The sequence below is a fragment of the Gigantopelta aegis genome, chromosome 9, assembly GCF_016097555.1.
Source record: "Gigantopelta aegis isolate Gae_Host chromosome 9, Gae_host_genome, whole genome shotgun sequence".
In the NCBI taxonomy this organism is placed as follows: domain Eukaryota; kingdom Metazoa; phylum Mollusca; class Gastropoda; order Neomphalida; family Peltospiridae; genus Gigantopelta; species Gigantopelta aegis.
This window is the reverse complement of record NC_054707.1, coordinates 65,682,355-65,697,759: the sequence shown is the minus strand read 5'-3', so window position 1 is coordinate 65,697,759 and position 15,405 is coordinate 65,682,355. Positions and strand designations below refer to the sequence as shown.

General features: G+C 36.8%; 1 protein-coding gene across 1 annotated transcript in view; it reads right to left on the bottom strand.

The window, feature by feature from the left end:
• Positions 1-15,405, bottom strand: part of LOC121381702 (A disintegrin and metalloproteinase with thrombospondin motifs 6-like) — a 28,350-nt gene continuing 12,945 nt past the window's right edge. Inside the window, exons 10-14 of the mRNA XM_041511046.1 lie at positions 6,737-6,907; positions 5,554-5,686; positions 3,891-4,013; positions 1,905-1,956; positions 1-17 (exon numbers count right to left, since the gene is read on the bottom strand). Coding sequence (XP_041366980.1) covers positions 1-17; positions 1,905-1,956; positions 3,891-4,013; positions 5,554-5,686; positions 6,737-6,907 — 496 coding nt within the window. The remainder of the gene's footprint in view (positions 18-1,904; positions 1,957-3,890; positions 4,014-5,553; positions 5,687-6,736; positions 6,908-15,405) is intronic.

Genomic DNA, 15,405 nt, shown 5'->3' with positions numbered 1-15,405 from the left:
TCATGCCGTTTGTACGCCTAGAAGCAGAAGTGACTAAACATCTAATGACCCAGATAAAACCACCGGAAGCTCAATTAGACTGGCCACAGTCAAATAATTAAAAGGCCGTTATTAACTTCTTGATAATTAAATGGCCATTATTAACTTCTTTTGTATTTGTAAATCAAGTGCAACAAGACCCCACCCCAACCACCCAATATAATCTTGAATAAGTAGTCATTTCCATGTTCTCTGTATTTTACCAGGACGTCTATCTGACTATTATCTGTGTGCATTTGTAACTGATTTGACAGGTAAACTAGACTGGCCAAAGTCAAATAAGTGAAAGGCCGTTATTCAATGTAACAGAAGGAAAAACCTAATATTGGGCCCGATATTGGAATGTCTTTTTTTGTCTGGCGACGGAAAAAATTCTGATAAGGCCTTCTCCACATTGGCTGCTTTTCCTGTTCTCTGAAGCATTGGCTAGATACTGGGCACATATCTCGTCGTATTTCTGAGCCAAAGATAAATCGTTTCCTTTCCGTTTATTTGCCATGTTGACATTGTGAAAAAAAAAGAGTTCTTGTCAATATTTATAGCCAAAAGATGATTAATCCAACTTGCTAAGAAAAATCTCCTACAACTTACCTTTTGTCGGCATTTAACAATTTAAACATAATCATCATAATCGGTCACCCCAAATGGGGCCTCACATTGTGAGCTGCAGAGAAAAATCACGTGATCAAAAGATCCCGCTAAAAATAACACTAGATTTTGTTTTGTTACTGTCACCGACAATTCATAGAGAAAAATATCTGACAAGTGTTTATTTATGGATTAAACATACACTGCTTCAAAAGTGGCCGACATGAGATTAAGGGATAAATACAAAACAAGGTGGGAATGACACCTTGAAATTGTCTCGGCCATTGGGTCACATTTGAGATGAATCTCAGAATGGATTAATTACGATGTAGGAAATGTATGATTAAAACGATTCATCCGAAATAATTAAACTAACAAAAAACAAGTATTGCAAGTCTTTTTCCTTTTTTTAAACAATGAAATTAAATAAAATTAAAAGTATTTATTTTTGCATGTACGATAGTATGGTATTACGTACGATCATAAATTAAAAAAAAACACATCAAGTAACACAAACTTTCCTATGTTTTACGTGCAATTGCCATTCGGCAAGGATAATTTTATATTCAAATATCCGAAAACACGTTAAAAAACACATCCAATTAACCGTTGGATTTTGTATTGTCATAATGGCAAATGGTTCCGTGCAGGACAAACATATTCAAATATCCGAAATATTCAATAATCCGACATCCAATTAAGTGGATTTGACTGTATTACACAATGAACATATTCTATTTTGTAGTGGTACATTTTTCCAACTGCCCGTTGTAGTTTTCTTTTGTTATTAATAATTGTTAAGCTTTTCTCGCATTAACACGTTTCCTCCTGCTGGATGATATACCTAGGTTTTCCAGTTAGTTAAAATTCTGGGTAGTGTTATCAATACACAATACATAATTAATCAAATTACCACCCCGTAACAATGAGTGCTGCATTACATGTATATAACATATAATAACACACACACACACACACACACATATATATATATATATATGCACACACAAAATTCTTGCCACTGTGCCTGCAATAGGTTAATACCTGCTGGTAATGGCTGAATGTACATCCATATATTAACCTCTTGCAGACACAGTAGCCAAACTACTATTATTATTCGAAAATTAACTAATCAATCAAGAATGATTATCAGAGTTTAAACAACACTGCCGATCCGACTCAATAGTCTGTAAATTATGAGTCTTTAAATAGCATTACTTTTGTTACTCTTGCTATTGTTTTTGATTTAATGAAGTATGTTTGTTTTTTGTACTTACCATCAATACTGGGTGCATCTGGAGAATACACACACAGGCCATTTATACACCACTGGAAATATAGCAAAAATAGCGTACAGAAAGGAAAGGCATATTTGTTTGATGACACCTCAGCACATTACGGCTATTTGGTGTCTAATATGTCCTTCAGAATGTTAACATCCCGCAAACCTGGATCCTGTCATTATTAAAAGAATGAATCCATTTTTTCCAAATAGAAAATCTGGACATATTCTTATTCACCACATAACCCTCTTTTGCATAAGTGTGGATCTGGCCCTGAAATTTCAAACCATGAAACACCCCTATGCGGTGTGTAATGGACATACCTAAAATTAAATTAGACATATGATCAATATTGATTGAAGGAATTAATAGAAACAGTTATTTATTTTATGGAATTCTATGATGCTAAGCATCGTAAGAAACACAAATTAGTTTATTCTCGTCCCCAGTAACTCAAATTCGGGTACCAGAACATTGACAAACGTTGACTTTAAGGTTCCATTAAAACATGGTAATTCTTAGAAAAAGCATACATTTAGAGAAGTAAGAGTCACGAATCTGAAATCTACATATATATTTTACATAAGAATCAATGTTCAAACCTTCCTGACTCCCTGATGTATATAAATCAACATGGCTTCTGTACTGAAAATATTTATTAATTTTCTTATGGAATATAAAAACTATAGCTTGAAATGCCCACACTAATACTTTTTTAATTTGTTGTTGGTAATAATGGATTTTGGCGGCACCCACTGTTTACGCCGAGTGGGAACACAATAAACATTTTATATTTTTGAGCTAATTGTGCAACGTTTATATGTGGGGTCGCTTAATGTGTAGTCATTTATCACAAATACGTGTAAACTAGAGAAATATAGTACTTGCAAATTTTAAAAAGCCTGTTAAAGGTAGATATAGAAACCGATGAATTGCATTCCAATTCTAAATTAATAAAGTTAAGTTTTGAACTCAAACCAACTTAAATTGTTTTATTATAAAAAAACCATTTAAGAATTGACCGCAATTATAGTTTGACTCTTACAAGAATGAACGATGTGCACAATGTATGACTTCGCATAGAGTCATACAAAAGTGTGCAATGGGTATGTCTATTCTGTTATAGCATTTTCCATTAATGTATCATATTTAAAAAGTGAACTATTACATGGTATCTGTGTCCCAATTTTATAACTTTAAAAAAATATTTTACATATGTTTTCATCAAAATGGTTGCCTCAATAACCAGGTTAGTTGCAGAAAAGTAGTGCGGGGGGGCCTTAAGTTGTTATAATACAATTTTTAGATATTATTAAACAAATTTATCTCGATGAACCGAAATATTTATGGTCACTCCTAAATCCCATTTGCCCAATTGACGTCATTTGGCAATCACCTGATTCAAATAATAGTGAATAAAAGTTTGCATTCCTACTCAAAATAAGTCTCCATGAAGTTTACACAAACAATACTACAGACATATTTAAAGGTAAACAAAACAAATTGAGACATGTATTGTTAAATTATGTATATTATATAAATTTAATTATATAATTTGACCACAATTACTTTTTGGTTCATTATTTTTTTCGTTTCATACTTGCATGGAGCAAAAAAATAATTGTGGTCATTTCTTAAATGAACGCAAACAAGTAGCACCTCTCGATTGCCGTAATGTGTATAGACGCAAAGAAAATGTAATTATTTCTAAGTAAATAAAAAATATATCTTAAAAAACATTTACCATCAAATTATATAGATTAAATCTTATTTTTAATACAGGTGTTAAGACAAAATGCTAGAACAGCCAATGTATGCAGCTTCACTTGCATTGTCACTGAGGTAATCGATAATGCAGTGTACGGATATCAAAGGTAGAACTGTGCATGCTTTAGCGTGCTGTTCCACCAGTTGCTTTCATACCTGTATAAAAAGAAGATTTAACACTTGTTTAAATCAATGTCACTAATTCCGTCTCACTTTGTTATCACCGCACGTTGTCCCTCTAGCCGCGTGATAACTAGAACAAAAAGTGGGTTTCTCTGGAATCTTGCAGTACATGGAATAACATATTCCATTGACACCATTTTGTAACGTATGGCTCTGAAATAATATGAAAATAATACCATTTATTCATGTAAAATTGACATAATTTCAAAATAATATGATTTTTAAATGCAATACGCTGAATTATTAAACTGCTACTGTTAGCATTGGTAAACATATTAAGATCCTGCTGTAGTATTAACGTAATAGCCTTTCTTAAGTCCAATCACAGGAGTAACACAAATTATTTACCTGTTCATGGGTTCCTGGATTAGTATGTTACGTATTGTTGGGAAAAAATACATACTAGTAAGTAATGTTATTATAGATATCATCATCAATATAAATATATTCTGCTTGCTAAGCTGATTGATGATGACAGACCTGGTGAAAGTTCAAAATTTTGTATTGCATGTTTTGCTAGCACTCCACCAATCAGTCCTTTGGAAAAAAAAATGTTAATTGTGTCACTAAAGTACTATATGAGCTTGAGCGTGTATAGCACCGAATTAAATTACATAGCCGACATTAGAAGGATATGTGGCTAAACCTGCTACACGAAGCGTTTTAATCAACATATGTACTATGGTATCAGTTTTAGCCACACATTTCTATGAGTTTCTTTTGCCATATAGTTGAGTACAATATGGAATGCAACCATTGTAACAATTGCATTGTCAAATTCGTTGGGTTAGTGCCATTGTATTTCATTAGTATCATGTGGATGGCAAAGTCAAGGGTAAAGAATCAACATTACAGGTACCCCAAAAATAGACTCGATTGATGAACGTTTGGTCAATGGGCAGTAACCAGCATGACATCAGTGGGCTCAACCCACTCTATCATGGAATTGGAAACATTGCCCTTGTATTCCTTTTAATTCATTAACTTTAGGAAATAAAGTAATATAGTTTTGTAGGAGACAAGATGGAGCTGCATTAATACAATGCATAACAATTAACCCATTTTGACTTAATGAAGTTTAATGGTTTTGATGTCGGACATTGATAGAAATCAAAGATGCCAACTTAACATTATCAATGTAACATTATATCAATAGTATATGAGGCAACTTTGATTAACCAATTTTTTACCGCGTCGTCGGTACAACTCAGTTTGCGACTGTATAACCAGCATGAATGTCCGCAAATGATCAAATACAACATAATTATCCCTTAATTATCATCCGAATGTTTACAAATGTTCGATATTTTTAAAAGAAAAAAATGTTACGATTTGCACCTAAACCACCACTAGTTCCCTCCCAATTAAACAAATAGGCTGTCATTATTTGTTGCTGACACAATTAAACTCTACATCAGGGCTAGAAATCTCCCAGAGGTATTCCCATGAAGTGACAAACCAACTGTGAGGTAGGTGTTGTGTCCAACCATTGTAGCTTGTCTTGACTCGTGGACTAAATGCCTCTCTGCAGGCCAGCTGATGTGTAACATGCTACTTGAACAATCAGGTACACACTATACAGGACATATTGGAAAACCGCTCAAGCTAATAGCATTTGTGTGAACTTTACTTTAACATGCGATAGTAATTATTGTACTAAATTTCACAATATGAAAACGAAAAACATCAATACCTGACAGAGTTTTGATTCTGGACCGAGTATCCTTTTACACTGATCATCAGGGCTGTAAACCTGTCCTGGCATGCCGAGGACCAATGGAACATCAGCTGTTGTTACCTTTTGTGTCAAGCACTTTACTCCATAGCTGAGATACAAATGAAAAAAAAAACAAACAACATTACATCTGAAACTTGGCACATAGGTCTGCAGACATATCCACTTAAACATCATCTATTCTGAAATTCCATTAAAGCCACAGGCTCATTCTCAGAGAGTAGAGATACCAATCAGCCTCTCTTCAATCAGCTCATTAACATATTTATCAGCCCATGTAATCATGCAATCTAGTCAGTGCAACCAGTCAACCAACTAGCCAACAAGCCAACCAGCCAACATCGAACTATCCCAGTTATAGTCCGTCTGCGTTAAATGTGAACGGAATATAACTCTATAATGAGATTTAACCTGTGCTTATTCATGGCAATTTGTAACGAAACATGTTCAGTTACACTGACACTTAAACTTTTTTATTCGAGCTGATATGCGTTTGAAACATAATAATACATTTATATGGTTTAGCACTATTCATTATTGCATTACTTGTCAATTCATCAGTTACCTTTTGATGCAAACTGACGGTAACCAGTTAGCTAACCAGTCACCATGTAGTCACACAACCACTCAGTCACCATCTAACCAGTCAACCACTCAGTCACCATCTAACCACATAGCCAATCAGTCACCATCTAACCAGACAACCACTCAGTCACCATCGTGCCAGACAAACAGTCACCATTTAAACAGACAACTACTCAGTCACCATCTAATTAGACACCAAATCAGTCACTATCTAACCAGACAATTCATTCACCATGTAAGCAGACAACCACTTAGTCACCATTTTGGTAGATAGTCACTCAGTCACCATCTAACCAGACAACCACTCAGTCACCATCTAGTTAGACAACCACTCATGCACTATCTAACCAGACTACCAGTCAGTCACCATCTAGTTAATACAACACATACATCTATAAACCATCCATTCAACGGCCAACTGGGTGTTTGTGTGTGTGTGTGAGAGAGAGAGAGAGAGAGAGAGAGAGAGAGAGAGAGAGAGAGCGAGCGAGCGAAAGAGAGAGAGAGAGAGAGAGAGAGAGAGAGCACACGCGAGCGTGGGTTAATGGGAACTTACCTTGTTTGCATTAGTGATGTTAACAGATTCTTGAAATACAAAACTGAGCAGGACGAGAACAGCCAGGGGTTGGTCATGTTATGATCTGTTCTAGACCCGTCAGTAGCAGCCATAATGTATTGGTCTTCTCCTGTGCATGTGTTGGTATCACCATCGTGTTTAGATCCAAAACTGAATAACAAATAAAATACCAAAGAATACCAAACATCAATCTTAAAACTAGAGCGCATTGATTTATTAATCATCAGCTAATGGATACCAAACATTTGATAATCTGGACATATTGTCTTAGAGGAAACCCGCTACATGTTTTCCATTAGTAGCAAGGGATATTTTATATGTGCCATCCCACAAACAGGATAGCACATACCATGACCTTATATATACCAGTCATGTGGCACTGGCTGGAACAAGAAATAGCCCGACAGCGATCGATCCCAGATTGACAGCGAATCAAGAGAGCACTTTAGGTCTCACTACACAGTTCACTTCCGGGTAAGAGTTTGTTGTTCATGATCCACTATAGTTCCTAATTGTGACACGTGTTATGGTTCACATATTCACTTCCAGGAATTGGGGTAGAATTAAAACAATATATATGTTTAATGGTAAGCCATCTGGCTATATTTTACCCATGTTATTTTGTAATATTGTGCATTGACTTTTGGGACATGGGTGTATAGCGCAATAGACAGCCGGAGTGAATCGTTAACGAATCACCTGTTGGGACCGGTGTAATCGGAATACATGTCTGTAGGAACAGATGTCTGCCCGGACTTAATCTCCTAGGAATACATGTCCGTAGGAACAGATGTCTGCCCGGACTTAATCTCCTAGGAATACATGTCCGTAGGAACAGATGTCTGCCCGGACTTTATCTCCTAGGAATACATGTCCGTAGGAACAGATGTCTGCCCGGACTTAATCTCCTAGGAATACATGTCCGTAGGAACAGATGTCTGCCCGGACTTTATCTCCTAGGAATACATGTCCGCAGCAACAGATGTCTGCCCGGACTTTATCTCCTAGGAATACATGTCCGTAGGAACAGATGTCTGCCCGGACTTTATCTCCTAGGAATACATGTCCGTAGGAACAGATGTCTGCCCGGACTTTATCTCCTAGGAATACATGTCCGTAGGAACAGATGTCTGCCCGGACTTAATCTCCTAGGAATGTAGAAATGCAAGTCCCAGGATTTACGTTCCTTGAGAATACTGGTCTGACTGCCAGGATATCAAGTCCGGGCCGGACTTGCATTCCTGGACAATCAAAATTTAGGTCCGGTAGTACACATACAAAATCAATAAATTATAATGTAAACAAAACAAAAAGCAGTTTCCTTTCTGGTTTATTTAATTAACTTAGGATACTGGTGCCTCTCGTTATTTAAATATATTAAAAGGCAAAAGTTATTGTGACATGGATTGTTTGGAGTAATAAATTTGTGAATGGATTTATGTATGTAAACCAGAGAAAATGTGCATGAAACAGCTCGAAGAAATGCAACCAAGCAGTTGTTGCAGCGATTGCATACTTCGTGCAAGAAACATGGAATATTCGGGAGAAATCCTGTCCAGTGTTCACCATAAAAGGCCAGACATTCAGTCGCAAATCATTGCCACTCCATGCAGCCTTCAGAAGTCCAGAAGTCAGAAAAACACCATTAGCGAACTGCTTGATGCAATTTTGTCGTGCCACGCCTCAGTGAAAATGACAGATGGCGAGTCATAGGGATGCTTGAATCTGGGACCTCGCACGTCAATTCAACGTCCACAGAAACACCATATGGCACTTATGGCAACGATATCAACAAAACAACCAGGTCAGGGACCGTCCCCGTAGCGGCCGACTACCCGTGACAACCTCTCGCCAAGACACATGGATCTGAACCACGCATCTGCAAAACAGGTTCCAGCCAGCAACACTCACAGCCCATACCATCCATGGCGACAGATGTGTATCAGCGAAGACGTCTACGCATTTATGGCATCTGTGCAAGATGCCCAACCAGAAGGCCAATCCTGACGCCAGAACATCGACATTGACGTCTCCAGTGGTGCAGACAACACCTGCGATGGACAGCATGTGACTGGAGACATGTCCTTTTCACTGATGAATCCGGTTTCCTTCTCCACAGACCTGACGGCAGGACACGTGTCTACAGACGTCAAGGTGAATGTTACGTCATGCCATGTGTTCTTGAAGGGGATCGTTTTGGAGGTGGTGGCATTATGATATGGGATGGAATTACAGCCACAGGCCGGACCTAGACAGTTGTGATTGAAGACAATTTGAATGCTGTGAGGTACCGAGATGAATTTTGCAAACAACTGTGTTATCGTTTTTGCAACAGAACGGCCCCGATATGGCATTACAACACGATAACGCCTTACCAAACATTGCTAGAGTTGTGCAGCAGTATCTGAATCAGAACAAGGTTGATGAGCAACCCTGGCCTGCCAGGTCCCCGGATTTGTCACCAATCGATCATGTCTGGGATGAAATGGAGCGACGCTTGCGACGTCTTCCAAATCCTCCAACAACACTGCAGGAACTCCGGCTGATCCTTCCTCAGGTCTGGAATGGCAATTCCAGGAACTTTCTCCAGCATTTAGTGGCCTCAATGAGAAGACGGTGCCAAGCTTATGTTAATGCTCAAGGTGAACACACTCGCTACTGACTGTGTGGACTTCGCTTTGGACCCCATCTAGCGATGTTGCTCATTTGCATATGGCAGGTGCGCCCTTTTCATGGACTATTGCTCGTTTCCATACCTTCGAACATTCCTCTTTCCATGTTATAACGTTTCATACACGGCAGTACAAACTTATCATCAATTATCTTTGTCTTTTGTGTGTAACAATAAGTTTTGCCTTTTAGTATATTTTCTATTTATTCCAATATTTTCCATTTATATCTTTTTCAAGAGTATATACACATTTTGTTGACCTTATTACATGAGCAGAACCAAAGTCTTTACTCATTGCATGTTGTTCCAACTAATAAATGCTAAAACATTTAAAAGTAATGTTTGAAAACTCGAAAACATTTTTAAATAATTGGAAGCGTGTTACATGTATTAGTGCTCGCAAATACATGCAAGTATAACTTGCCCATATGATATACCAACAAAATTATCTGTTAGACATTGTGTACTGGTATTTGATAATAATAATTTAACTATAAAAATGTGGTATATGCGTTATATAAATTATCTTGTTATTATATAACGCGTGTACATAGGTTGTGTGGTGTGGTGTGGTGGCGTGGTCTAAACATCCTTCTTCAAAGTAAATTTCTACTTGCCACAGTGTAGGTCGTGTCCCCCCCCCCCCCCCCCCCCCCCCCCCGCATAACTTACTGAATATGTGCCTGCTTTGTCAATTGTTCTCATTTTCAAACATTAATTTGGTCTAAGATATTACAAGTCAGACTCTGGGCTCTATGATATCTTAGTCCGAACCAACCATATCATCGATAAAAACGTATGTTAAATGGTTTTCATTAAAGGAAACATGACACGAGACCATATTATAGCTCATTTTAAAAGAAAAATGATATAAAAATAATATACAAATAACTTTATAACAATAAAATACGTGTAGTTAACTTAAAATGAAGAAATTACGCTAATCAGTATCAAAGTACGATTTATGCATATTTCTTCGTGAGCGTTCGGAAAAAAAGGGAAGTGACGTCAGAGCCGCTGTACTCTTCCATTGTTGTTAACTGTTTATATATGGAGTAAGGGGCTTACGATCTTTTCAGTGCAACAGTGCCGTACTGCGCGGCCTTTGGGTGTAAAAATAAACACTTTAAACGATCGGGATTGTCTTTTTATGGTTTTCCAAAGGATTGTATCCAAAGAAAGACGCGTGTATTTTATCGCAAAAGAAAAGATTGGACACCAACACCACATAGTACTTTGGTGTCAGCCTATTTACAGCCCGGAGCCCGAACGTTACCCGGAGACAAATACAGTACTCGGTTGCGAATGCCGAGGTGTACATTGTACATATTTGGCACAAAGATACACCTCAGCATGATGTATTTATATATGTTAAAAACAAAAATGTAGAATTTTTTTATTTATTTATTTTTTTGGAAAAAAAAAATTTTTTTTATGTTAGGGCTGTAGGCCTACATAACAAAATCTGTATTCACCGTCCGAAGAAGGAAACGTCAATAAGTAATTAAATATGGCATATACAAACATGGGATTTGGCATGAGGATACATCTCAGTACGATGTATTTAAATATGTTTTAAAAAACGTGTAGAAAAACAATAATAATTTTAAATAATGTTTTTAATCTTCGGGCGGAATACGTCACAAAAACGTTCCTCATCGCCCGAAGCCCCCAAAGCAACACGAAGTTCAATACAAAATAAACCACTACTGTCGGTGTCGAAATAACTATTATGTTTCATCCACGGGCTGACTTAAGAATCGGAGTGTTGTTTTAGTTAATTGGTCCTTTCTTTCCGTGGCCTGCACATGTGATTCCTGATTGGCAGGTGTATATTGCAGGGTATCGACCAGGTAAGTGATTACCACGGTCTAGACATACGTACAAAATACGTGCCAGTTTTTTTAAGATCACAGGGTATTGTGGCGTAACCTGTCGCGACTATAGTACAATGTTAATGGACATTATCAGCCGCCCTGCTTCATTACTGTAAATAATGCTGTAAAACCTTTGATTAAGTAGACTTTCCCATCTAAAATTACAAAACTGACCAATTACGTAGTACCAAAGAAAATAAAATTATCACTTGGGTATCGTGAGTGGTCGTTTTTACTCTAACGCACCCAACCAATAGGCCTAATAATATGCTACTTTTTTTTATGAGAGAAAAATACTATAACCCCATTTCGTTCTATTGATGCAAATAGAAATATATTTAGTTTAAAAGTTGATTATACTCTCAAGTCATTTATGTTGTTTTACAAGCCAGGTTAATTAAAGTGAAGCGCCTTGTCGTAAATTAGAGCGTTTGTTTACACTGTGCATACAGATTTCATTATGTACAGCCCGAACATAAAAAATGCGATATTTTCTAAAAAAAACCCACCCACAAATGTTTGTCCTACATTTATATTTTTTACATATTTAAATACATCATATCGAGGTGTATCTTTATGCTAAATATGAACAGTATACACCTCGGCATTAGCATCCAAGTTTTGGTTTTGTCTCCGGGTTACTTTCGGGCTCCAGGCTGTAAATTGGTCGACCGGTCTGGTCTGGCACCATCAGTTTCTCCACCCTCCGACTCGCTATCCGTTTTTTCTTCAGTATCACTGTTGTAAGTAAATGTGTGTCTTTCTTCATTTACTAACAGCTCATATTGATACGGCAAAACGTTTTGCGAACGAACACTCATTGTTTTGGTAAGCTGTGCAAGTCTTAGATTCTTTATGCGTGGTACGGACTAATGCTTTTAAGTGTAAGGCGTCAGATCAAGCGACGCGTCTCTGACGTCACGGACCTCGTGATTGCCCTGCTCATTAAAGATCGGCAATTTCCGCTAAGAGCTCGTATCTGGGGTTCTTTTATGGAGATATTTTAAGTAATTAATTTTTTATAATTTTGTTTTTTAGGTGATTCAATGTATAATTAATTGTACATGGTTGGTGCCAAATATGGTTTACTTGACATGTTTCCTTTAAGGTTTATCAATTAATAGAAATATCAATGACTAAGAGTGGGTTTTAACAGCACAATGGGTCACTGCACCAACTAAAACAAAACAGTGACCCCTGAACAATTATTATACTGTCAATAATATTTAAACAGATACTTTTAAACAGACTAACTACTCATGACACTTTTACACTTGACAGTTTTGGTCACAATAGGCATTCAGACTCCTTTTTGTTTTTTTCTTCTTTTTTTTTGGAGGGGGGGGGGGGGGGGGAGGCGGGACGTAGTCCAATGGTAAAGTTCTCGCTTGATACACGGTCGGTTTAGGATCGATTCTTGTTTGTGGCTCCATTTGGCTATTTCTCGTTCCAGCCAGTGCTCCACAACTGGTGTAACAAAGGCTGTGGTATGTACTATCCTGTCTGTGGGATGTTGCATATAAAAGATCCCCTGCTGCTAATCGAAAAGAGTAGCCCATGAAGTAGTGACAGCGGGTTTCCTCTCTCTAACTCGTTTCTTATGCTTATGATGGTCAAGACTGCCATAAGGCAGTCAGTGATAATTAATTCCAAGTGTTTTGATGCTATTTGTAATTGTTCATCTATGAAGGGGTGGGATTTAGTTCAGTCGGTTGAGTGCTTGCTTGAGGTGCTTGCGTCGCAGGATCGAACCACCTCGGTGGATCCATTCAGCTGATTGGGTTTTTTCTCATTCCAATCAGTGCACCACATGTGTTTTCCTGTCTGTGGGAAAGTGCATATAAAAGATCCCTTGCTGCATTAGAAAAAAATGTAGCGGGTTTCCTCTGATAACTACGAGTCAGAATTACCAAATGTTTTAACAAAAAACAAACTTTGTTCACCTATAAAAGGCAATTTTTCATGCTTTTTATTATAGTCCTAGTTATTGCCGTAGTACTAACTATTAGAACTAAGTACAGTTTCAAAGTTTTATTTCAGTGATTTTCATGAATCATATACATGTAATAACCAAAATATCGGAAATAAAATTCCAGCGGACTATGAATACTAGGATTAAAAGTCCTGTGGACTAGGAGTACCAGGAAAGATATTCCCACGGACTTAAATTCCTAGGAATACAAGTCCCACAGACTAGGATTCCGAGGAATGGAAGTCCGATCAGACGAAGATCAAGAGAATCACAATTAATCGAATTGTGACTTACAGTCAAAATATAAACTTATAATACACATTAAAAATTATGTTGGTGTATATAGAAATTGGCTTTTGCTGTTCGCCAAATGTTAAGTTTTTTGGAGTTACAAGTTTTCATATATCTTTAAAAAAAAAATTTAGGCTCCATACTTTTACAAATATATTTCTTCTTGTTGAACATATGGACATATAGCCTACTTTATATCTGTTGTTACATTATATATTTTTGAAAAAAGCAAGATACTCGTCCTACATCAATATGCTAACAAAAATGTAAGACGATTACAAACACTCATGTTTGATCCACAAGTCTATGACGTAAAAAAAATAATTAAGTTGATACTCAAACTTTAAACAAAAATGACATTAATGCGGTTGCGGTCTGGGTGTGTACGATTGCGGAGCGGGCGCTTGCGTGTGTTGTGTTTCCATTAATGCGGCTACTGCCTGCGATTAGTCTAGTTATGACATCCAAGATGCAACAACTGTAACAGCACTTATTGTTAGAACAAGAGCGTATTACGATAGTCCTATATATAGTCCTATCACATACTTTACATTTATCATATAACATCTTACATTTTCAGTGCAATCAAAGTATGTGATATTTTTCAGACCACAAACTTTAAGAATTTGATAACTTTGAAATTAGATGTAAATTGATCGAGTTAACAGCACTAGGTTTATTGACATTTAAGCAAACGTGCTAGGGTGACACTCTATAAATGACATATGCATTCATAGTGATCACATAACAACATTTCAATAGCAATTTTACACTGAAAGCTGTCCAGAGTTCACAAAACAAAACAAAAAAACCCGTTAAGCACTAGTTTATTTTCATGTAAGGACATCCAAAATGACGTCATTCGAATTTGACGTGATTGCCATTCAAAAAGACACATATTCTTACGTCATTTGAATATCTAGTAACGACGGATTGGAATTGAAGTTGTGTGTACAGTTTACAAAAATATGTTGTATTAAGCTTGAGGTTATATGATAAAGATATTATTACCCTCATGTGTTTCGGTATCGTCAATATCATATATTAGGAATATAAATAATGTATTATGCTCATTAGAGGCTCACATAATACTATTTTTATTCTTAATATATGATACTGACAATACCGAAAAACACTGGTATTAACTCTCACTCTTTCTCTCTGTCTCTCTGTCTCTCTCTGTCACACACACACACGATGCAATATTTGACGAACCCGTACTCGCACTGCAGCCACATTAATGGAAACATAGCTTTAAGCTGTTTCCATTAATGCGGCTGCGGTCCGGGTGCGTCCGATTGTGGTGCGGATGCGTCCGTTTGTTGTGTTTCATTAATGCGGCTACTGACTGCAATTAGCTCAGTCATGGATTCCAAGATGCAACACACTTATTGTTAGAAAGAGAGCTTATTATGACAGTATTATTCAAGTTAATACAGAAAATAATTTTAAAACCCACTAACCCCCCCCCCCACACACACACACACCAACAACAATAAATAATCAAAAAGAAGCACCAGTGCATGATATTATAAAAATTAGTACCAACAAGGGGTGTACCAGAACCATGTCTTTTCATGTCATAGAACATATCCTCCTGTACTGTACACACACACACACACGTATATATCTGTACTGTACACACACACACACACACATATATATAAGTGTGACAAAATTTGACAAGCTATAAAATAAAATAGAATAAATCATTTAACAAATATTAAAATACTACTACTGCTAATAACAGTAATATTAATAATAATTAGTATACTATATATATATATATATATATATATATATATATATATATACAGTCAACCTTCGATAACTCAAA